This window comes from Daphnia carinata, chromosome 8, assembly GCF_022539665.2.
Source record: "Daphnia carinata strain CSIRO-1 chromosome 8, CSIRO_AGI_Dcar_HiC_V3, whole genome shotgun sequence".
NCBI classification, from domain to species: Eukaryota; Metazoa; Arthropoda; class Branchiopoda; order Diplostraca; family Daphniidae; genus Daphnia; species Daphnia carinata.
In genome coordinates, this window is record NC_081338.1 from 2,962,763 (window position 1) to 2,987,994 (window position 25,232).

Consider the following 25,232-nt stretch of genomic DNA (forward strand, 5'->3'; position numbering starts at 1 on the left):
TTCATACATCACTTCCTTCCTTCTCTATCCCATTCCACTTTGTCTTTGTTGTCTCTCGGTGTGTCAATACAATTTATATGGCTTGAAAACAAAAAAAAAAAAAAACCATGATTTTTTTGGGGGGTTTTAAACTATTCATTCAACGGCTGCTTTTATAATACAAAAGATATGAGCGAAATGTACAGTACATCTTCCGTCAATCGAATTTGTTCACTTACAGGCACATGGGCCAGCAAAAAGAAATAGGACCATCATTCAAATCTACGAAAACTATAATGCACCACAAAAAAAAGGGGGAAGGCAACTTTTGCGTCGAGGCGTTTTACAATGCGAAACGATTTCCCCACAAACGGGGGAGGAATAGTGAAATACGTAGACGAACTGTGGCACATTTGACAAGTGACTGACTTTCAACTGGGGGTGAGAAACGAGGTAGGTGGATGAGTGCCGGGCAACGTTATAAAAGGCAACATGGTACTAACCACAAAGACGGTGGGGGGGAGGGGGGAATGTAGGGAAAGAGACACGAGACTATGCAGTGCCGTAATGAGGACTAGGGTCGTCGGCGGAATTCATAACCAGCGGAGTGTACTCTGATCTTGTGGATGTCCCTCCTAGCCGGGTCCATCTTAATGGGCGCCAAATATCGGCAGGCGGTGAAAACGGTGGCCGTCTACGTTCACGTAGGTACTGGAAAGTGGCGCCGCTGATAGTCAAACCGATCCATGCTAGGGTCAAGATCATATCTGTGGCAAAGAGCAATTCAACAAGGTCGAGAATGGAACTATTGATGTTTCGATGACACACGAGATATCGATTGATACAAATAAAAGAGGCTGTGCCGTACCATTATCCTGATAGGGCGGATCGAGAACGGCGCGTCCGAATCCATTCACCGTGGCGCGACGAACAACGTTGATCACAATGTACTTCAAGCTGCTACCGATGTAGTGATCGATTGGCACTATCACAGCATAGCTGCCTATCACAGCGCAGCTCACGATATTACCCTATGTTTCAATTGAACAGTAATGTTATTACCCAAGCCAAGTGGAGCATGGCCCATTCCGTGAGAAAAGGTAGAGCGGGAGTCTTACCAGCCGTGTAAACGTCACAAAAACGACGGGCAATACCAGCCAACAGCAACAGAAAGCCGACCAGAAATTGAAGTCGTTTGTGAGGAATTCGAAGCTGATGGGCAGATAGAAGAGAATGGAAGACATCAAGAAGCCCAGCATGAGCACCACGGGCAGGACCGAGAGAGCTGGAATGCCCCAAAACCACCAGACGAACCACCAGAGTAGGCCACCGAGAAGGCCCATCACCGAAGTACCAGCAGCCATTCCTGGACAGCCGAACATTAGCAGTGTCAATGCGATTGAAATTGTTAGAGAAATCACGTCGATACCTGTGACGTCTGGATCAAAATGATTAATCAACAGAATGTAGGAAACGGACGAAAACGTTAAGAATCCGGCCAGAATCATTTCGAATTGAAAGTAGCGATGGCCAGCGAACGCGATTAACAAACCAATAAAGATGCTCAGGGCGCACAGTACCTTGGCGTACGTTGAATCTGAACAACACGGCAGAGAAAACCTTAGTTTATGTCTCCCCAAAATGGAAACTATCATAGAAAAAAAATTGAAAGCAAGAAAACGTTCGACATACTCAATGTTTGGCAATCGCCCTCTACACTCAGATCACACCCGTATGTGAAGGACGGGATGTAGGCAGCTGTTGGGGCGTAACGACTAGCATCCCCCATGTATGTCACAGTGACGGCAAAGGCCTGGCCCACGCCTGGATACAAACTGAACGGTGAACGCGTTGTTGGCGTAAAACCAAAGGAACGAATCTGATAGCGAACCGAAACAAAACAAAAATGTTTGAAAATGACAAGAATTGAAACTGTGAAATGCATGCAGACTAACCTCCCTTCCGAATTCATGGGCGCCGTTGACTGTTCTTAATAGACGTATGGCATCAAAAAAAGATTCCTCGGTAAAATCCCGCTGGCTGAGGTAGTAATGAAAGACTTCGTAGTGCAAAGACTCTGATTCACAGGGGAAGACTCCCTGATTGGAAGGCAATGCAGCCAGTTCGTGATCAACATCCACCATGCTATGGTTGTATGACACCCTTAGCCAAGGAGACACTGGCATTTCAAATTCAAGGTTACATCCACCAGGAATTGGAGCTGGAAATTCAACGAAAACAAAACAACATATTGGCTCAATGGTCTTAATCATTAACACATGCATACTGTGTGATAACTCAAGAGACTTGGTCACCAGCAACTACAGGACAACCATCATGCTCAACAGTAAACAAGTGTGGAACTACTCACCCCTGCGGTCATAGTAGATGATGAATGTCAAAACTGTGATATTTACAGGCAGTGTGTTGATAAGGTACGCCATAACACCAGAGTTACTTGTAGTTGTATCAACCAAGATACCAATTGACGAGCCAACGACATGATTTCCAATTTCAAACTTTCTTGATTGGGACATGGAGATTCTGTGCACCTGAGAGTGGGCTTGGATCACAGCAAAAGCCACAGTTTTTGGGATATTGGTCGACCGGATCCTAACGGTTGAGTTCGCTTCTAGATTAACGATCCTTTCGTCCACAGAATCATTGGATCGAAACTGAAGAACAATGTCATCTAGCAAAAATAAATCGGGGGGCGGTATGAGTTAATAGTAGGCCAACTGCGGCAGAATCTTTAAAGCACATTCTTTCCCAATCAAAATGTTAGTAAAAAAAATTAACGCCTCATACTTGGTTGAAGAAATGGATCCTGATTTGAGATGTCATTTTCAATGGCTGAAGAAAAATAAAAAGAGAAGGAGAGAAAGAGAAACAGATGTAAATTAGACATCTCGTTCACTTCCTCTGGCTCTCTTCTATTTGGTAGTCGTCCACTACTCGTCTTCGCCGCACAAGACTGTCAACACACACCCATAGTCCGGAGGGGAAACAACAAACAAGTGAGTCACGTATTGCGCCAGCGATGGCGGCTGCCTGATCGATGACGTTTCTCAAACCCAAGAATTGTTGTGATGTTTTCCTTTGCTTTTAGTGGTCTACTCAATTTTTGGTGCTCATACCGGTAATTCGTCGCTGTTTTTCAGCGTGTGGGCCATGGGAAAGGACCAGGAATTTCTCGAAGCTGCACGAAACGGAAATGTTGTCGCGGTTGAGAAGCTGCTCAATTCCAAAGCTAAAAGGGGCGGGCCCCTTGCGAGGTAAACACAAGTAGATAACCTACAAGCTTATTGAAACTACCATAATTCTACTGCATAAATTCAGTTGCATATCACTATTTGCCTAATCTTATTTCTGGCTCTGTACTTTCTAGTTTAAGAAGGGGTCCCGGATCCAATGTCCAAGATTCATCGGGATACTCAGCACTCCACCATGCCTCACTCAATGGCCATCGGTAAGCTATTTCTCTAACAAAAAAGCTATGTATTGTGAAAACAAAATATATATAGTGAAATTTCTGTTTATATAGGGAGATTGTTGTGCTGCTTCTGGAGCATGAAGCCTCACCTAACATTGTGGACGGCAAGGGATCATCACCACTTCATCTAGCTGCTTGGGCTGGTCATGCTGATATTGTTCGCCTCTTGCTGACCAGTGGTGTCCGTGTTACCCAGATCAACCTGAAGGTCAGCCTATTTCTGATCATCCTTCCATCTAATATCTTTGTGTGCATCTCGAGCCAGGCTGTAACCCAAGGCAACATAGCCATTTGTTTAATCATCAGTAGATATGACTATTTCAATCTTTATTAAGGTTAGGGCTTAAACAGCTCAATGATGAAACCCTCCTTTAAAATATGGCTCAAGTGATTTGTAAGAGGACAGCTGCATTTGTCTAGGCTAATGGGATGATCTTGACGTGCTTTAAGAGCAAAGAGCTTTTGGTAAAATATCGATCGTTAGGCACCAGAGCGAGCGCACGCTCATTGATTCTATCGATCGGCCAGTCGCTGTTTAGCCTCAGTTGCTACACTAGCAAAGGGGTGGTCTTACTTAGGACTTTATTTTATTCATGTCTCGGATTTCCAATCTGGCATGTAGAACAAGGACAATGAAACAGCTCTACACTGCGCTGCCCAGTACGGCCATACGGGCGTCGTGAGCCTTCTGCTCAAGTACGGAGCTGATCCTAGCCATCGGAATGTCCGCGATGAAACGGCCCTTGATCTGGCGGCCCAGTACGGCCGGCTGGAGGCGGTCGAGCTCTTACTGCAAACACATCCGGAATTGATTGAAATGTATAAAAACCAATCAAGACTAGAAGAAGCTGGAAAGATGTCCGGTAAGCCCAAGACATCGCCTCTCCACGCGGCCAGCCGCAACGGTCATCGCGCCGTAGTGGACGCCCTTCTGGCCGCCGGATTTCCCGTCTCGTTGTTGACTCAAACCGGGACGGCCTTACATGAAGCCGCTTTATGCGGAAAGGTGGACGTGGTGCGACGGTTGCTGGACGCTGGTATCAACGTTTCACTTAAGGATTCAAAAGGTTTTAGCGCTCTTCGTATTGTCCAGGATTTACCGACGTTAGTTGTCCAAGAAATCACGAATCTTATACAAAGTAAGTCACCCATTTCGTCCGACGGCCTGCGTATAATATTTTTCTAACTGCTTATCCGATGTGGTGCAGATGGTGCCCTGTCGTCCGAGCTAAGTGATGGCGACTTAGTCAGCTGTTCCCCAGGCAATGGCATGCCGTTTCGATTCCCAACGTCATCGTTTTCGCCAGGATCGCCCTACGAGAACGTGTCCCTATCCTCATCCGGTCGAGGGGACAATTACGAGCGGGAGTCACGAATTTCAGCCTCATCTTGCGCCTCTACAGGAGCTGATTCTTTCATCACGCTCCCTCGCCGTCGTCATAAAATATCTTCATCATCTTTCCATTCTCAGTAAATAGTCCCTTTTTTTTTTTTTTTTTTTTTTATCTCCCCTGTTATTATTCAACCCGCCCCAATCCACCAGCTGATGAATGTTATCGTTTTGAACAGGAAATCCGAGGGTAGCAATAGCGTCTACGAGATTCCACCTCCGCCGCGATCCTTGCCTTGGCTCCAGCAGCAGCAAGGCAACAGTCACGGCATCGATGGCGCTAGAGAAAAGCGGAGCTCTTCGCAGTCGGACCTACTCGATGACGACGCTTTCATTGCGAACGACGATAGCTTATCGCGTTCGTACGACGAACGATCACTTGACTTTCTCTCGCTCTCCGATAACCAATCTACGGCACCAGATGACGCCATCGATCGCAGCACTTTCAAACGGTCGAGTCACGCGCGCCACAGCGCTGACCAATACTTAACGATGACCGCACAGCCCACCACCAAGGTTTCCGTAAGTTCTTTTTCTTTTTATTGGTCGCTTTACTTTTGATTTTTATCGAATGAGGAAAAAAAAATTCTGACGGTCGTGGTTGAAAGGGCTGAAATGTCAGGTTGGGTTACGAGAATGAAATTAGCGATGTTTCCTTTTTTTTTTGGATTGATACAATCGCAAACCACTGGCCGGATGAGGAACGTATTTTGCGGGGAAAGTTTGATGGCTGATTCGTGAATTCCCTTTCTTGGTTTTTTTACTACGATTATTGCAGCCGAATCCACCGCAAAAGCCCCCGAGGAAACTCCAGGGCATATCGGTCCATTACGAGTCGTTGCCGCGATCTGCTGCCCGTCAAAAACAGCGACAGACGTTGTACTATAGCGTCGACATGAAGAATCCGAGTGCAATTTTTGCCCCAGTGCAAGCCAAAAGAAATCCGACGATTGCCTCCACGTCCGGCTACGAGTTGGTGTATTTGGCACGTACGGGGTCGCGTGCCGATGCGTCTGACGCCGTTCCAGGGTCGCGATTTCGAGTTGAGAGTACAAGCACATACGTAGCAATGGCCGGAAGGGAGCCTTCGGCTTATGAGAATGTTGTATTGCATCATTCGGGCGTCAGCGTGGATGATGACTCGATCTACGACATCCCTCGCGAGCTGGGCGGCTCCAAAGCTTACGAGAACGTCAGCTTTAATCGGGCAGATCAAACTACCACGTCACTGGCGGCCATGTCTGGTTCATCTTCGCCGAATTCGACCACTCCCGAAAGCCCGTCCCGATTGCCCAATATGCCACCAACGCCCGATCATCCGCCTCCGCCAGCCCACTTGGCAGAGCAGAGCATCCATCTAAGGATAAGGCCACTTAGTGAAGTAAGTACCTCGTTTTAAGTTTTCGAGCGGACGCAATCTGACTCCTCATATTTACCGTTTTTTTTTCATTTATTATTTTTTTTTAAGGAATTCAAACGTAAATCTCGGGATATGGAAACAGAAACGGAAGAAGAAATTTTTTTGACTTTCTCCAACGAATGCGATGCGGCGGGCAGTAGCAGCAATGGAGGCTCCGTGTCCGTCTCGCTCTCTTTGTCGGAAAAAAGCCTGTCAGCCGACAATATGGAGGAGGTAGTCACAAGTGATCAGCCATACGAAGGTAGGCTCAATGTCGATACAGCCCTTAATTAGAGCGATGATAAAAATCAAACAAAAAAAAGAGACACGAAAGCGAAAACAGAATTGAAAAAAAAAAAACATGGGGAAACCAACCATCACCAGTCCTCGATTCGCCTTTGCCTTATCTTTTGATGCTACTGTTTTTTTTTTTGAGACAGAAATTTCATTTTGTTTGTTTCCTTTATATTTCTATTAACCGTGCTTGAAAGTCAAATTTTCAAAACATCTAAATGTAATTACTCGTTGTCTTGTTGAATGTTTTAAGTTGATTGCTTCATATTTTCCAATCAGATTCTCCTTTTTTTTCTCAAATATTTTTTTAAAAATCATTTTTAATTTTACCCCCTTAATATTCTGCTTTGTGCGTTATTTTCGTGTTATATTTTTCTCCCCTTTTTTTTTGGTTTATAATAAAACTCCAAACCTTCCGAACATATTAATGAATCTCGCTTGGAGCTGGACAATTGGCGTGCCTTTGATTAGGTTGCTAGTATACCCTTCATTCTGTTTGATTTATTTTATTCTCCCCCTTGCAATGTCTATTTTGGATTTGTTTGATTTGATTATTGCTGGCTTCCTTTCATTACGGACTGACGATTGACAATCATTTGCATGGCTACGCCCTTCCATTCTCCTGCTCTATTTATCCGTTATCGTTTTTTTTTACGGTTTCCCTCTTCAAATTCCTCACGGTGGTTGGTATTATGTCGTGTTCGTCTGTTTTTTTTTTTCGTATTTGTTTTATCGTGACGTCAGGGTCGGCTTGTTCCGTGTTACAAACAATCGAGTCCTGAAAGACAACAGAGTCAAAACGATAAGAATCAAAAGTGAACGAGGCTATTTCACCACATTTTCCTTGAAGAATGTGAAAATGAGGGCACGTTCAGTGGTGCGTTATGCTTTATTTATTTATTTTGTTTTACCTATTCCCCCGCTTGGATACGGGCCAATAGAAAAAGACCAGCATTCAGCTAACGTCACAACGCAATTACTGATATTCGTTGGCGTCGTGACCCGAATTTGTATGAACAGAAATATGAACTTTAGCCGATCGTCAGTTGCATGATCTTGGCATCGAGCCGGGCTCAGTTTCACGTGGGCCCCCGATCTCTGATTTCCATAACGCACCGAAAGGTGACCGGAGAGACGTGTGCCGTGACGAAATCCCGACCGAATTACAAGTCGTAAGAGAAAAGGGAAAAAAAAGAGCGGGAGGGGAAGCGAATGAAAAGGAAGTGGTATCCTAGAATGGCAGCAATCAGCTGCTGTGTAAGGCAGCCATGTCTTTTTGACTGACTCACGGCCAAGGCATTCTACGCACTGCTTGCGCTTTTCTCTCATGTCAGTTCTGCTCGATTTGTTTCCTCACGCGGGTCTCGTAGCCCCAACCTCAACATTATCGTGAGAAACTGAGAATTTATGTATATTTTTTTTTTGTTTATGTCGGTTACGTTTCTTGTTGATTTTCGTGATTTGTGTGCCGTCAGTGCCAGCCCCCGTTTGCAAGCCCCAACATTTTCAGTGTTTTTTCTCGCGCCTCGTTTCAATTTGCGGCCCGCGTTTTCAACCCACTGATCGCGCTCCCATGGTTGTACAACAACAATTCCCAAACTTCCGTATCCATTGTGTATTCAATTCATCAGTTTTCACTTTTCTTGTTACATTTTACGTCAAAAGTCAGCGATGATAGCCTTATCGCTCTCGTGAGACCGTGAGCTAGAGAAGATAATATGGTCTAAAGTATCAGACGAAACGAAAAATGAGATCCCGTATGACTAAAGACGCTGGCGTGTGAAACATGGTATTAACGCTATTTCAAACCGTTCAATTGCGTATCTTATCTCGGTCTACCCCGTCCAAAAGCGTTCGTACTTGAATGTCAGTACGTGCGCTCGACTTGGATGTTTAGGCAGATCGGTCTTAAAATTCTGTGTTTGTCAAACGAAACGCGGTGCCTTTGCATTTGAGTGTAATCTCACCACGGAACTATCAGTTGTTCAGGTTACTTGTTGGCCGTGAATAGTTTATTTAACAAACAAACAAAAGTGAAAGAGACAAACGTCAACCATCGAAAATACAGGACTGTTACGAGGATCGGCACCCGGCATCAAGTCTTACATGGATCGACCCACTTCTTTAGCAACTCATGGCCCCGCTTCTACGTCGTCAGCTGATCGCAGTAGCGATGCAACATCCGTCATCAGCGAAGGGTGAGTTATTTTTATTCTGCTACATATCTTTTTCGGATAACATTTTTGGCACGACGCCATCAGTTGCAAGCAATCAAATAAGTCTCGTTTGTGTTTGCGTGATTTACAGGGCGAGCGGTGGGAACCGACAGAACCGAACCAGCTTGTCAGTTTTGAGCCCGTTCAACGAGGAAGAAGAATGGACCAAAATCGTGGAGATGCTCAACTCTTGCAACAGCGGCTTGCAATCCGTCAGCGATGGGTTGGCAGGTGATGACTCACATCTGCTTGGCGCCGTGCAGCGCGAATTTCAAAATAAACTCGGTGAGTTTCGCATCTATTTCTAGTTGAATTGTTAGCAATAGATGGGACGTTAGAGTCGAACTGCCATCGCCGTTCGTTACGCGTTTTACCCAACCGAACGATAGACTTAATGGCTTTTATGTGTCACACAATTAAAGATGGAAAAACAGTGGACGCATGAGGAAACATAGATACGAAAGTTTCTATGGACTTTTAAAAGAAACTAGCTGTAAAAATCCCTTCTTTCTAAGCGTAATAGCCGCTGCTAATAACCTCTTCTTAATTCGGTTAGAAGGAAAAGAGCGAGAACAATTTTCACAGACTCGCTCCAGTCGTTTCGTGCCGTACTTTTCGAGGAAGTGAAAGCCGACTCTGTTTTTGCATTGTTTCCTAAACATTTTTTTTTTTTTTTTCCTATTGAAAAAAAAAATAGAATGCGATCCCAAAGAGAAAAGCATGCAGCAGACAATCATAATTGACTAGCCCGAATCGATTTTCTATTTTGTTTGGTTTCGTTGCTCTCTTTTTCTTTTTTTTTTTTTTTTTTTTTTTTTGGCGAGGTCGAACATATCGAGACCTTTCAAGCACAGTCATTGAATTTTTTACGTCACGTATACATGACACTGTTTGTACGTATAACTAAGGAGGTAAGAGGATATAATCCGTCTTTTTTTTTTTAAACGGGGCGAAAGAAAATGCCAGTCGGCCAGATCGTCTTTTGCTGTTGGTTCCGTCAGTGTTGCCTTGTTTGATTTCCTTTCCCGTGAATGCCGAGTGGAAGCAGCTGGTAATTTCCTGTGTGTGTGTGTGAGCCAACGTCTAAATGGCGTGACGGACGTTAGCCAGTATTGGATCTTTACGTTTGGATATGAAGGCAAGAAGGGATAATCGACCGCAGCTCACGCTCCGCTGCCGCACTAGCAGCACAGCGGCATTCTTACTGGCTACTCCTTTCATATTTTCTTATGTATTTTTTTTTTCCCCTTCAGTGCTAAACTATTTGGCTCGTAGTACGCTACTGGGTACAGCATATCTTTGTTGTTGAACGAAAAAAAAAAAAAAAAAAAAAAAATAAGGGATACCCAATTTTTCTTTCTCTTTACTTGCCTGGTTGTCATCCCGGCTAAACGTAAGAGAAAACGCGTCGCAAACGAGAAAATCACCGCAAACCGAAAGTTTGTTGTTATTTTGTACAATAAAGGAGAGAGAGAGGAGGTAATAGTATCGCGTGCCCTGACCGCTTTCACGGTGACTGAACGTTGCCTCTCTCTCTCTCTCTCCAAGTGTGTAGAGTCGAAACGTGGTCGCCAATGCAAGAAATTTTGGCATACGATTGTTCACCGAAGAGGCGTCTAACACCTCGGTGCAAGTGCTCCCGTCGAACTACATCGCTCAGTTTCGGTTAGAGTTCAAAATGCATCGGTTCTTTGCCTTTTGCCAACTAACCTGTTTAGTTCAATTCGTGATTTTTATTTTGGCTTTCATAGCTGAGTGTTATTATAATTTGTTCATTGTGTGTCAGATGCCATGGGTGGAGCGCCGGTGGAAGCCAAGAACGAGGACGTGATCGAAGTGCCGCCGATCGGCAATCACGGCCACGATAACGTAGCAGACTGGCTGCTGTCGCTCGGATTTCAACATTATCTCGGCCTGTTCATTGCCAATGGATTTGACGACATTGACTTCCTGGTCCGAATTTTTCTTCCCCATCTTTTTTGTTTTCATATTCAAAAATGTCAATCAAAAATTCAAGTTGGAATTTTTACTGAAACGAAAACAGGGCGATGGCATTGTTGATGACTCCAGCTTGTTGGATATTGGCGTGTTGGATTCAGAACACCGGAGGCAGTTGGTGAAGGCATCGATGTTGTTGAAAACGCCGCTGCACAAGATGGATTCGGCGGGCTGGCCGGAGACGGTCGACCAATGGCTGCATCTGCTTCGCTTGGACCACTACAGCGAACAGTTCCGCAAGAACCGCTACGACGACATGGAGCGAGTCGGCCGCATCTGGGAAGTCGAGCTGACGACCGTCGTCGAGATCAAGTTGGTCGGCCACGTTCGACGCATCCTCGCCTCCCTGGGCAACAGAGTGCAACCGCATCCGGCCAAGGTGTGCAACGGTTCCGTTGCTGCTCCCGCTCATAGTAAACCACTTGAAAGCCAGGATGATTTAACAGCTATGTCTTCCGATCTTAAATTTATCGTAAGTTGATTACTAGATTTTCTTTAATCCTAATTTTGCCTTGAGTTAAAGTAATGGTCCAACGGGGATATGTTTAGTCGACTAGTCTTGCCCGGCTGGAGGATGAAATCAGCCAGAAGATGATTGAAACAATGGGTGCTCCGCTAGTACAATCCTGTGTTAACGAAGTCGGCAACAAGAACGCGAACAACACGCTGGGCAGAAGGAAATCGCGGCCGGCTCCACAACCTCCGCTGGATGCGAAACATGCCCGCCAACCGGTGGAACGTTTGCTAGGTGAACTAACCATCCGTAACCCTACAGATTTGGTCGTCGGCATAACCAAGACGGTGGCCACCAAGTGGCGACACGAACCTCAAAATCTCTTACGACCGGGTGTCTGTTACAAAGCCCAGGTGAGTAGTGCCCCACTCTACAATTAATTTTCAATTAGGAAGAATGTCAGTGGGACGGTGTAACGAGGTTTAATCTTTCGTGACCAGTACTTGGGCTCGACGTTGCTAAGGCACGTCCGTGGAACCGAATCGACCAAACGATCCATCCAGAAGCTGAAGAAGAAGAAAGCGGAAGAAGGTGGCAGACGGACGACCAGTATTGTTTTGGCCATTTCCATCAATGGCGTCCAGTTTCTCGACCCGCATAATCAGGTATTGTATACATTTAACCAACGGCTATGATGTGTGTGTGTGTGTGTGTAGGTAAAGACAATGTGAGTGGATTCAATTGTCGTACCGATGCCCGTTTTCCCACGACCGCACGCACCGCTGGTCGATGCGGCGCGCGCCATTGCATTTGGACCACCAACGATTTGATTTTTGTTTCGTTGCGCCGATTTGAATTTCACGCCTATCGTTTCCGCCCGATAGGAGACCATCTGCAAGCACGAGATCCGCAACATCAACTGGGCCTGCCAGGACGCCGACGACCTGACCCATTTCGCCTACATCACCAAGGATCACGAATCGACGCAGGATCATTTCTGCCACGTTTTCCAGGTCCACTCGATGGTGAGTGTCTATTGTGTTTTGTTTTTTGTTTTTGTTTTTTTTTTTCCAGCTAGTTGACGTGTTTGACCTTGTTCAACGTTTAAGGATTTGGCGACTGAAGTCATCTTAACGTTAGGCCAAGCGTTCGAAGTGGCCTATCAACTTGTTCTCCGCCAAGAAGTCTGCAGTCCTTGCAAGGAGGATTCTAGTCAACCAACTGTTCCAGCGCTGTTGAATTCACCAGTTCAACGTTCTCCCTCTCCGTTAGTCGTACCAGTATTATCGAATTCGAGCGCCACGACGGCCGTGACGATACCCCCAGCCGTTAAAGTGACAACGGCAGTAGCACAGCCTCCAACAGTTACTCCTATTGCGACATCCACTGCAGCTACCAATAACAAACCGGCTGGAGTGGGACGGTATGTTGTAGATCCGAATCGAAAAATCGGGCCGAAACCTACTGTTTTGCCACCGAAACCCAAACTGGGGACGGCGTTGCTTCACCAACGACCTGGCACTCAGGGTATCAGTCACGCACGCTCTCATTCGAGCGTGGACTGTATGCCCGTAGCGTCTGGTGCCGCCAGCGCCATGATCGAAACTCGGCTGCAATCTGAATCCAACCTGGCCAGCCTTCAGGCCAGCAATAGGCCGACGAATGCCACGATGATCTCGCATCCTTCGTCAACTTCGGTGTCATCAATCGGATCGGGACGAGCCCCTCTGGCCGCCAAAGATGAGCTTTAAATTAGAAAAAGAAAGAAAGCAGAAGAAAAACATGAGATTGCTTCTTATACTCTTTGAATGTGAGCCCCTCAAGCTTTTTTTATATCTTGATTTGCTCTTTAACTATTTCAAACATCCTTTTTCTTCGCTACTAGGTCAGCTATACCATGTTCTTCTTTATTCATTCGAGTCACGGCTTGATTTCGTTGTCGGGTACACATTCGACCCGCTTTGGTCTCGCTCCCCTTTTATATTTCCTGATACGCGTCTAAATATGAAAGTCATGAACGTATAGGGAATGGATGTACCCATATTCCGCAATAGAAGCCTATAGTATTAGATTGTGCCTGACTGGGTTTCTGTAAGGTCCCCTAAAAGACAAGAGGACGATGGAATTGTTCATGCAGCAGCTTCTTTTTTTTTTATTTGCGCTCATGTTTCAAATTTGCAAAATGGCTATACCAACGATTCACTGTTTCTCGTTGGAATTCGTGCGGAAGAGGAAAAAAAAATGAAACATTTTCTCCGAGTGTTTTGTTGAACTTAAATTGTGTGCTAGATAAATCGTTACAGCCCTCGTTATTGGCCAAAATGTTTTCGACACGAACAGCTTATTGATATAGTGAAAAGTATTTGTTTCTGAAAGCAAAATGTACGTGAGTATTACATCCACATAACCGTCTACAATATTTAGAGATCTCTCTTCCATTTTTTAATAAATTTCTGGAACGCCATCGCCACCTGTTTGAATGTGAACGGATTCTATTCAAATTGCATTTGGAAGATCTCGTTTGATGAATTGAAAACCATGCAGATTTACTTGTCTGATTTGGGATTGGTCTTGTACGGATATGAGTTTCTGCTGTTTGCTGAGGGTGGCGATAGTTCAAGTCACGGGAACAATTTGAAACGTTGCTGTTGGCTCTCGATCAAAATCATTAGAACTAAACATTAAGAGATGACGTGTGTTGCTGTGGCACCTCGATTTGTGTCTCTTGTACAGTTTCTAGGCTCTAATTTTGTACATGGCTGTGTGATGTGTGTTTTGCTATGCGCCAATGGCTCGAAAAAAAAAAAACTAAATGGAGTTTACAAATGCCGTTTCGGGCTGCGCATCTCCAGATGTCCGATTACAATTTTCTTGTGCGATGTAGACCCTTGAATTCCTGCCTATTCCTCGGCAATTATTTATATTTCTCTGCAGTATTCCCTTCTCTGGTCATGGGCTACGTGTATTGACCATGATGTACACCACCTTGACTAATGATTTTTGTAACGGATCGTTGTTAAGGCCCTCTCTCTCGTGCTGCTGTCTTTTTGTTTCTCTCTTTTCCTCTTTTATTTGATGGAACCAGTCTATTACAAACTAATTGTGCAATCGGAGAAATCAAGACTCCACGTCATCGATCATTACACCCTTTAAAACGAATGATCTCTTTGTGTTCAATCGATTTAATAAATGCAACACGCACGCATAAAAAAGAATTGGAGATTAGAATAAGAAAATGGCCATTTTCCAACACTTCTCGGTCGTTTTCGTCGGTGCCAAATGGAAAGCATCCATCAGCCTTCATTTGCACTCGACGAGTCGGCAGCAGCTCATCTGCATATAGATCAAATTAGATTTCAGTTAGATGCATAGCGAAAAAGAAGAAGGGTGGAGTGTTGAGAACACTTTCCCATTTGTGAACGACTGTGAGTACGAAAAGAGGAGAGCTCAAAAAAGAAAAAAAGAAATCAAATCAATCAAAGAGGGAACGACTAGCAAAGAAAGAGTCTTTCGTCATCCTATATAGTTGGTACAACTGTGTTGTTGACTGTTTGAACGAAAAAGCTTGTATATATATACACACGCAAATACTCAAAACGCGTCTCGTTTCCCTTTCGTTTTTTTTTTCCTATCGACGTAAAAAGCAGTCAAGTGCGCTCATCCGGAAGTCAGAGTCGCTGGGTATGAGATGTGGAGAGACTGTATGCCCTCATGTTCCAGTACTTGCTCAACGACGCCCTCCGAAATCCCCCCCTATCCTCTCTCATCGCTCCCTCACATTGAGCTCTTTATTCCCTGGCTCTTAGTTAGCCAAATTCTGCGCCACCCCAAAAATGTTCAAAGTTTGCTCTCATCTAACAATAACACACTATTGTTTGCCAATTAACTAAACGCGTTTTGTCATGTACGTATGCAAAAATCGTTGTGCCAAGGCGAACGCATTGCATCTCTGCCGCATTCGCAGTAGTCCTTTTCCTTTAAGAACAGGCCGATGTCCTTCCTGCGATGTTGTCAATCTATCGCCATGTTTAACTGTGTGATCAAATGTTAATTTCTGATCATGGCGCGTGTCGTACAGACGGCACGTCGCAAGCTGTTGCAGCAATTAACTTGCGTGCACAGCAAAATAAAGGAAGTGAGTTCATCTGAGTGAAAGAGCTTTTCGATTAGAATGATTGCATAATGCATATAGACACGGAACGCTAAAGAGACGGCATCATGCTCGTTCGACTCAAACACGTGGCTTAGGAGGTAACCAGAAGGTACAATATCCCTATCAAGTTATCAACGATTCCCCATAACACACAGACGTCTACTTGAATATGATATATGTCCCCATGGTGGACCTATACTTCTTCGACCGAGAGCTTTTTCATAGCTTCATGACGGCGATGGAACTCTGTGTAGGATGAAAAGACATACACACACACACAAAAAAAATAGGTAGAAATAAATAAAATAATAAAAAGTGGTCGGGGGGGGGGGGGGAGGGGGGAATGTGAGGTGCACACAACCCACGCAATCTGCACAGCATTGAGAAAGACAAGTGCCGTGTGCGCGCACCCCCCCATCTCCTAACGAGTCTCTCTTCAAATATTTGAGGTTTTCTCTCGACGGCCATCTCTCCTTCTCATCTCTTTACATGTTTATAGAGACCAGCTATTCGTCTCTTTGCTCTCCTTCTTTCTTGTCTAACGATTCGAGGGCGAAATAAATCCGACGGACGGAACAGAGAGGAACGAGAAGATTGTCATTCTCATTTCTCTGTTTATGTGCATTGAGTATACATATACATGCGAGACACAAATGTATCAGAATAAGATGTCACGATCCCGGAGGGGGCGTCAAAGAGCATACAGAAAATAGAAAGCACAAAAGACGTGGGCCACCCGCAGCGGTTTGGCCACCCTATATGGAAGACTATACGCCCGAAGTATCAAAAGACGGATTGACAGCAGAGAAAAAGAAAAGGAAGCAAACGAAGAGAAGAAAAAAAGAATAACGTGCTTTTTAAAATAGAAATAAAAAGAGGGAAAAGGAAGATGGGAGCCGGATAAGTTTGTAGGAATACAAACAAAATTCCACATCGAAGCAGTGGGCATTGCCTGTCATCTAAAAAACACTGTGATGACGTGAGGTTAGTTCGTTCGTCCGGAATATTATTTTTTTTAGGGGATCTGATCATGGACTTTTTTTTATGGGGTTATCTTTGTTGTATATTCGGCGGCTGTGCATTGAACAAACGGCCTGTTTCTCATTTTTAACCACGGGGCTGGCTACGGTTGAACGAGCCGCCACGCAGACCCAACGATCTTAACACTGTCTGACCGAAAGGATGTTCTGTAGTCTATACATCGGTGACTTGCAGGATGAATGACATGGCGACAGAAAAGACGAGAGCCTTGTGTCCTTAAGTGCATATAATGCAGTTTTCGATTTCCCAGAAAAATGAAATGCGCGTGCCGAGGCTGAGGAATGAAATTGAAAAAGAATTCATTGGAGATGGTTGCCACATTGAGATGTGCACGCTCTGTTAGAGTTTCAGTATGTTGTGAAAGTTAAAAATTTTGATGTTATAAATAATTATCAGAATAGTTAAATTATAAAACTGATGAATGTGTATAAATAAATTAAATTGACGCGCAATAGTCTCGTCTGAAATTGAATAAGAACAATATACCTAAAAGATGGGCTATGTTTTATTTTATTAGCGGCTTCGGGCCGCAGTTAGTCGATGTAGGAAAACATTAGTTGCATTAACTATATCATTTTCGAAAGTTATAGGAATGTCCAGTTTTCCGTCTAGGTTAATGACATTAACTCAGCGTGAAAGGTGCCTACTGTATTGCGTGCACCGTGAAAGTCCATCCAAGTTGACGGGTGTCAGTTCAATTACGATTCTGGCTAATTGGCATTTCACTCTCTAAATTTTATTCTGCAGACAAGCGTAATCGTTGGCTGTGCAAGGGGAAATCAAGCTGGACCACCCGGCACCACACCTATTCCTGTTACTGGATATCACTCACTTTGATCTGGCTGTTTCTCGGGTTACCTTCGATGCCAATGCAGATAGATTTTTACCACAACAAAAAAAACACAAAGATAATGGGGGGAATTTCATTAATATATTAAGAAAAAAAAATGGAATATAAATCAGGTTTACCCTGGTTATACAGTCATAATTATAATGAAATAATACGACAGAACGCTGAAAGTGCAACTGCTGCTAGTGGATTGTTAGACAGATGACATGGCTGAAGAGGCTTCTGTCCACTCTTAGCTTCAGCCGAGCAGACAGGTGCAAAGCATCTAATTGGCTCATACGGGATTGGTTAGGCCCTCCACGATTCGCACAGGCCAAGCCTGAAGGAGCGAGCGCGTCGATGTCAACGGAAGAGAAACGATAGAGAGGGGGGGACGTAACTTTCTGCTAGCCCGAGCAGATACCTTATATACTCAGTTTTCATCCGGAGGAAACATAGTGGAAGAAGAGCGGGGCACAACCTAGAGAGAGAGAGAGAGAGAGTGTGTGTAAAGTGTGCATCTGTGTGTTTCATCACGGATCACGGCTGGGAGATTGCTCACCGCTTCGTGTAATTTTGCATTTAGCCGCAACGCCGATTCTCTATTCATCCGATCCATCCGTCGGGACCTGTCGTTCAGATTCCCGCAAAAGCGTGGTAATAGAACCCCCCCCCCCCCGCCTCTCCACCTCTTCACTCCCGCCCTTTTATATGGAATCCACCCACCAGAGCCGTTCGATACGATACATATAACGCGGAAACTGCTGGTGTTCTTATATATCCTCCTATTGCTACGATCGAGGTGGGCTGACTGACTACTGCCTGGAAACTGATTGTGCCAGTCAACTGAACTCGACCAGAATGCGGCACAGTATAAAGGAAAGTGGAAGGTCCGACCAATATGCCAGTCCTCGCTTTTTCTTCAGACACCTTTCACTCGGCTTCGAATTATTGTGTCCTTTTATGGTCGACATTGTTCCAGAAATTTCAATGTTTCTCGACGGATGTTAGTCATCAACGTAGTGCGATAAAACGAGAGGTCGTCCAAACTCGTCGTTACCTGCGGATGGCGTTAGTTTTTCGTGTGTTCTTACTCTATTAGGTCGTAGATAGAGTTAGGGAATGTTTAAGTTAATGCTAGTTATTCCGCAAAAGACTTTGCGTTATTATCTGTGCTGTCAAATGGAAAGGAAGATGCCTGCTGGAAGTACGAGATAGAAGAAAACGAAGAAGAAGAAAAACCGGATGGAATTCAGACTCCGCCCTGAAGGGTTTCTTTCCATGACTGGAAAAAAAGAACCAATATACTAGCGAGGATCCTCCTCCGCCATTCTCTTCACTCTCCTCCCTAGTTATCCAGCTTCGATTGCATCCCGCCTTCGGGCCGCCACCCCCTTATCATCCGAGCTCCACCTCTGCCATTTCCTTCTTCCCCCACAATTCCGGGGATCCTTGATATCTTATTTTTTTCTTCCTTCCAGAAACGAAGAGAGAAAAACATGGAGTCTTAAGTATACAAGCTGTTGGATCCAAAAATAAAAAAATAAAAAGCAGAAAGAGTTGGCTGCCTTCCACTTGACGTCTAGTTCTTGTTACTATGGTAGAGAGGATATTTTCAGTATCGATTATGAACTCGACAATCACTTCCAACAGCCCATTAAGGCATATCCATCACAGACGTCTACCTTCAATTGTTTTCTTTTAGTTCCAGGATTGTCAGACGCGTTTTGAGGGTTAAAGAGAGTGGAAGCTTGATTTCCTTCGCATCCGCAAAACGCCATTAAATGGAAGAAGAGAACAAACTCGATAGGTGGTGGCCCTGCTTTATGAGCCGTGAGCAAATGCTACAAAGATAACTGTTTTGGCCTTTGCCCACTCGTCCTGACAAAATGAAGGGTACATATTTGTGGGGCACCACACTAACCCGTTGCGTAATACAACACTGACCGCCATCGCCCACCCCATGAGCTCTGCCCTTTTTTTTTTCTTCTTTATGATACATAGAATATAGTGACCCTTGTAAAAGGGGGGAAAGATATATAGAGCAAAAGCTGATACATAAGAGCTATACGCAAGGAGTGGGGGAGTGATTCGGAGATTTAGTGAGAGACGAGAAAGATTCCGGGACTTGGGTCAACCGAGCGTGAAAACGAGACCGGTCCTCATCAGAAGCAGGAAAGGGCTTTTATCATAGCATCGCGATTAGTTGAGATTATATGCCTCTGTTTTCCTACCCTGGCACTTTGAAGACGAGAGTTCCGCTTGTGTCCAGGACAGCTTTGGAATTATCTTCTTTTTATACTCGAACACGCTAAACAATTGTAGAAATACACAACATTCATCAAGGCGAATTAAATGAGGACGTAGCAGATAGTGGAAATGCGTGGGATTCCATGTGTACGAGCAAGCGAATGTACGCAAATGAATAGAGCCACGTATCAATTTGTCGATAGTGCGATGACGATGCACGAACGACGATCAAGACATCGGTAAATTTTTTTTTTTTTTTGATGACGAGTTCTTGCAGACAACGTAAAACGACGTCACCGGATGGCCCCCTCGAAAAAAAAAGAAGGAACTATGGCATCCGTCACGAAGCTTTTGCCTTAACATACAGCTGTGCATGATGGCTTGACATGCGTAGCTAATGGCTTTTGCGCTCCACTGGCCAAGATCAGTAGGCGCATTCTCAACGTCGATGAACTCATCACTGTTGGAGCAGGAACAGCAGCAGCCATAGAGCACAGGATATCAAAAAGAAAATCGAGAGTGCAGCCGTGAGGGGAGAACTTTAGCAATCCCTCCTTGAATCGAGCCATTGATATGTCTAGATGTATAGATATATTGGGGAAAAAGGGGAGTGATGGCTGTGCACGATTGAAAAGAAGAAAAAAAGGAACTGCTAACAAATCTAATCAGTAGATAAAGATTTATGTAGGGACTGGGAAAAAAAAGAGAGAGCAAGGGGAGTTGCATGCCAAATATAGGACTACATTAACATTACATCATTCCTTGTTTGTTTTTTTTTGCAAAGGCAAATCAATGCAGGGTAGAGTTGTAATATTGACGTTCAGCCTACGTAAAGGGTAAAGGAGTATGCCGTAAAAGAAAGATGTGGGTTACTATCGGGCTATTTTGCTTAACGGTTAGTCATATAGTTTGCAGTTATAAAGTTTGCACACTTAATTTTCAGTGCTTATATCGAGAGTTAAGCCTTCGCTCATATTGGCCATTACGGCTTAACTATCTAGCAATCATTTCATAAGGAATGGCCAAACATTTCAGTGAGGAAACATCCGGATCAAATATCGGCAAGTGAAACCGATGGTTTTCATCGTCTTCTTCATCTATTCGGCTCTACTTTTACAAATGAACGGGCAGCGAAGTTGTGGGAAAGGTAAAGGTGTCGGACAGATGGCCGACGGACCCTCCGCAGACACGGTGTAATCGCTACGGAAGAAAGAGGGTCGGAGCTGTTGTGTATACCACAGTGAAAGGAGGCAAAAAGGGGGAGAGTATATCTATCCAGTGTATTTATAAATACATCTACGTGTTATGGGCGAAAGGAGATTTTGATTTTTATGCTGTTCTCCTTGTTGTTGTTTTGATTCCTGCAAATCGCGCGCCCCCATAAAGAAACGAATATAACATCATCCCTATTCATCGCAGCTCGGCACACCCTATTCAATCATCAATGCCGAGAGATTATGACAGCTGATAGGCAAAGTTGGCCCTTTTTTAATGTTTGCCTCAAAAAAGTGCATCGTAGCTAACAAGACCACCGAATGTGTTCATCCGCACAGTTCTTTTTCCGAATTATTTTGGATTTATTTGAGAACTCCAACGTGATTGCGTACCGTAGGAACAAAAGTTTTTGTCCACCCTCTGCGATCAAGTACACACGGCCGGTTGATTTTGCAAAACTATAGACGCATCTAGTTAGCGCTAGAGGAGGTTGAGCGTTGGCATTCATCGCGGGCGGGACGAGTTGGCACAATTTTAAACGCTCAAAAAGTTAACTTGATGGTAGCCCAGCAGCTTTGTCTTTCGCTTTCTATGTGTACATGCTTGGTGAACCGTGTCCATTCTCTTTACTTCCTTAAAAATCAACTTTTCCCCTTCGCTTTCTGTGAAACGGTCAAAAGTCAACGCGATTTTCAGCGGGAACTAGTGCGAATTTTCACTTGTCCTCAAACAAATCCAACCAACTCGTCTGACGATGGTTCGCCATTTTTTTTTTTTTAAATCTCAATCAAACTTTATATTAGTGAAAGTTGGAAATACCCTCTAGCAAAGGGGAATATATTTAACTTAATTATGTTATGTTAAATGTTATGTTTAAAATTTAAAAATAAATTATATTATGTTTAAATTAATTATGTAGACGTATGCGCGTACGTGGTAGAGGTGTACGTCGTATATAGATCACGTCATGTAAATATGTCTTCCTATTTTTCATATCGTAACGATGCAATCCAGACCGAGAAGCGGACAAGAATGATGGCCAAAAATTGTCATGCAGATGAGGCAGGAGCGTAGAACACGAAAATGACTTGGCATGGCACAAAAAAGAGAGGGATGCCAGAATAGATTTTGGAGCTCGGTGTTACCAACCCCCTCCGGTCGCTGTGCGGAACACATAGAAAAGAGAAATGTAAAATATCAAACAGATTTTGTATGAATAGGAAGATTCTTCGGAGAAAGAAAATAATAAAAGGGAAGAATACGTTTTGAAAGAAGAAAAGAAGAACGAGATAATACAAAAAAAAAGGAAAAAATAGCTTTACATGTAAAAAGAAGAAAAGGGAAAATAAGGAGAAAGAAAGAAGAAGAAAAAAAACAATTTTGCATCGAGTCGCGAGGCCTTATATACATGCAGCACACCCAGCTGATCCTCTAAAGTCTATAGCATTCCGCCTGGTTGACCGGAATGCGATTTCTGCCGCATAGGCGAACCTCGCAGAGCTCGGCCAGCGCGGCACCAACCCCACAGTCTTCCTTTGCTTTTCTCCTCTTTGCTTTTTTCTTCTCCCTTATGTATCTACGTCGAAGAGAGAAAGGGAGAGGGCACAGTCTTCTTTCCGTTGGGGGAATGGAAGGCGCATCTATACAGAGCACAGACTGACGCCGTTATTTCCCGTCTGTTGAACAGCCAAGCCCTAAATGTGTAGAACTCACTTCCATTGCGTCTTATAACTCCATCCATTTAATGTGAAAATCGGCTTTTTTTCTTTCTAAATATCTTTATTTGGATGTCTGTTTCTCAGTTGGAGATCAAACGAAAGACCATTCGTCGCTGTTACGATCACAAGAATAATAATGTGGCCATCATCTAGTGAGCTTGCATCATCTATACCTTTTTTTTTAAAGGTTAAAACGAAAGACAAGATCTATCGAGAAGAAAAGTCAATATTGCACAAGTTCCAGCCATCCTGTTGTAAATCGAATGGCACTACATGAACCCTAAACTGTATAGCTATTAAAGATTGTAGCAGCAGGCGCAAGTCAAGTATCACGTTCATTGCGTTTCAAGTACTGAATCAACTATCGTTAGCCTTTCCTATTTGACGAATGGAATAAAAAGTCCAGTAAAAAGTAAAACCAACAGCTGGGATGGTTGCCTCTGGCATTCCGTTCATGGCCAATATGTGAACGCAATTGAGTTATAACTACATCAAGGCTCACTCGAAAATGGGAAGAGGCAAAGTTGTAATGATTTGAGTCTTCATCTTCATTCAATTTTTTTTTTTACGGCCGCAGTGTTACGTCAGAAACTTCAATCGATGTTACAAAAGGCTGCTGGATATTCGGTATTTCTTTTTTCCTCTTCGAGTGTCGCATAGGGAGCGTGGGATGATGACGAGCACACAATTTCCACTTTTTTTTTTTGGCTCTCCCCTGCACTATGTCTCCTTTTACCGTGCTGATGCTGCTGCTGACTTTCGAGTTCAAAAGGAAAAAAAACCACGTGACCAATTGATTCCGAATCGCTGGATTCGCTTTGGCCGTCTTGCTAAACCCGCTTCGCCCATCCTAATGACTTTACCACGCAATCTTCAGCGTCGCTCATGCATCCGGTGAGTTAAGTTTCTTTTTTTTTTGCCCGTCTCTAATCGATTCCCTTTTTCTCAATTCTTGAACGAAATTCTTCCACAATTTCATTTGTCCCCCCCCCCCCCCTTTTTTTTTCAAACATTACGAAATTTTAAAACTAGCGCGTGCTTGACGTGGACGTGCAATCAGCAATTCGTTTATAACCGCATAAACAATTTTCCGTGTCCAGTATAAAAAAGATAGTTGACTATCGCACTATTCTTTAACGGCGATAGGCAAAGGAAAAAGCTTTTCCAATGTGGTCGATTGAAATCAACGGAGGCGTGAAACGCGATGGACGCGTTCATTTGAATCACGGATGTCGTTGACTTTGAAGGGAAGGGGGAACATGTCTTCCACTTCAAATGATCGGGAGTTTGATTTTTTCTGTTTATTTTTTGTCCTTTCGGCAGAAGCACAAAGAAAATACGTGTTACGTAGTTATCGACCCTCTTGCGCTTGAGATTCTAATGTTATATAGTGAGCGGACCTTATCGGATGCAGGATTTCTTTCGACTTCCGAGTATTATAGCAAAAGGAAGCGCGTGTCTTTCGTGTTCGATATGACGCCATGCGACCGCTGTAATATAGATATTTATATATATATATATATATATATACCGGAGGGTTAGAAAAGAAAGGAAGAGTTGGGGGGGGGGGGGGGTGGGGGCTCTGAAGGGGGTCGAGATTGCAAGTGTTGCCGCACGCGTTCGGTCGCGTGGCCGGTTGCCTCCTCAGTCAAACTGTGTGTATCCATTTGTGACATTAAGAGGAGAGTATAACAACAGAAGCAATACAAACAAAAAAAAAAAAGAAATCCCGTTGTTATGTGTCTAGTGATATGAAAGTCTCACGCAGTTCTATCACATTTTCTGTCACCCAGCGCCGGATAAAAGTAACAAAGGGGTCGTCCCATATTCGCTTCCTTCTTTTTTTAAATCATCACAGTTCAATGAGTCGAACCTTAATTTTTTTTTTTTTTTACAAACAACTGAAAGAGATTGCAATTGCAAGATTTGAATTCCTCCCCTTTCTTTTTAATCTCTTTGAAATCTATCCAGATCGATTAACTTTGAGTGACAACGGGCTGGCCCGTCAAGTCAACTGACCCAGCGGAAGAAACTACGCTGGGGCGTTCTGGCTCGTTGGCTAACTAAACGATTGGGCCATTTTTTCGGAGGAGGAAGTTAGGGGAAAGATTGAGGGGTTCGGTCGATTTCTGCGGTGCGATAGCGGTTGACCTGTTAATGGCAGATCGTCTTCCGGTGTCCGTTTTCTCTCCCTCGCCGATCGGAAACAGGGCGGCGGACCAGGGGGCTCGCCATTGTGGATCGGGCGGTTAAAACGCCGCCTTTCGGGCGCAATTGAATGAGAGTTGGAGATATCAATAACAGTATAGTACTTATAGACTCAGCAACCGATGAGATACTCATTTCTTTTTTCCTTACTGTACACAAAGACATTTTCTGTTAGCTCCTGGAAAAAAAAGATGAAAAGGCCCGGTTGCAACAACATACGTTGAATGAGAGGGATACTGTAGATAAATAAAACTGTGCAATGTGGAGATAGTGAATAGATAAAAGAAAACGAACGTAGCTCAATATGATATTGTGTCATGGAGTCAATATGTGACGGAGTTTCGAAGAATCGCCATGGGCTTCGACATCCGCATAAAACGAATGAAAACTCAAAATACAAGCAAGAACGTTCGATCAGTGCCGCTTTTGAGTCACGTGACTGATGCGCAGCTTATAGTCTCTCGCCCTTCCGGCGGAGTTCCTTCTCCCTTTTTTTTTTTTTTCTTTGCTTGTTTTACTCTCTTTTTTTTATATTTTTGATGCTCTTTACTCTTACTGTATCAATTTTTTTTTCTCCTAGCGCATCATCGCTTGC

The 25,232-nt window shown here is 44.0% G+C and overlaps 2 protein-coding genes across 2 annotated transcripts; one reads left to right on the top strand and one right to left on the bottom strand.

The window, feature by feature from the left end:
• Nucleotides 1-162: 162 nt before the first annotated feature.
• LOC130703986 (transmembrane 7 superfamily member 3-like) lies at nucleotides 163-2,977 on the bottom strand. The gene is made up of 8 exons (XM_057525455.2): nucleotides 2,788-2,977; nucleotides 2,351-2,671; nucleotides 1,935-2,200; nucleotides 1,672-1,858; nucleotides 1,409-1,576; nucleotides 1,098-1,345; nucleotides 848-1,010; nucleotides 163-746 (listed from the first exon to the last, which is right to left on the bottom strand). The coding sequence occupies exons 1-8, from the start codon at nucleotides 2,885-2,887 to the stop codon at nucleotides 532-534; spliced, it is 1,668 nt and encodes a 555-aa protein (XP_057381438.1). The 5' UTR covers nucleotides 2,888-2,977; the 3' UTR covers nucleotides 163-531.
• Nucleotide 2,978: 1 nt separating this feature from the next.
• Nucleotides 2,979-14,382, top strand: LOC130703983 (ankyrin repeat and SAM domain-containing protein 1A-like). Its single transcript, XM_057525447.2, has 17 exons — nucleotides 2,979-2,996; nucleotides 3,089-3,254; nucleotides 3,368-3,448; nucleotides 3,524-3,680; nucleotides 4,095-4,611; nucleotides 4,681-4,942; nucleotides 5,042-5,384; nucleotides 5,641-6,243; nucleotides 6,331-6,523; nucleotides 8,624-8,753; nucleotides 8,863-9,056; nucleotides 10,558-10,724; nucleotides 10,816-11,241; nucleotides 11,319-11,636; nucleotides 11,724-11,888; nucleotides 12,108-12,248; nucleotides 12,333-14,382. Coding segments are annotated over exons 1-17 (4,506 nt in total). The 5' UTR covers nucleotides 2,979-2,995; the 3' UTR covers nucleotides 12,975-14,382.
• Nucleotides 14,383-25,232: the final 10,850 nt, after the last annotated feature.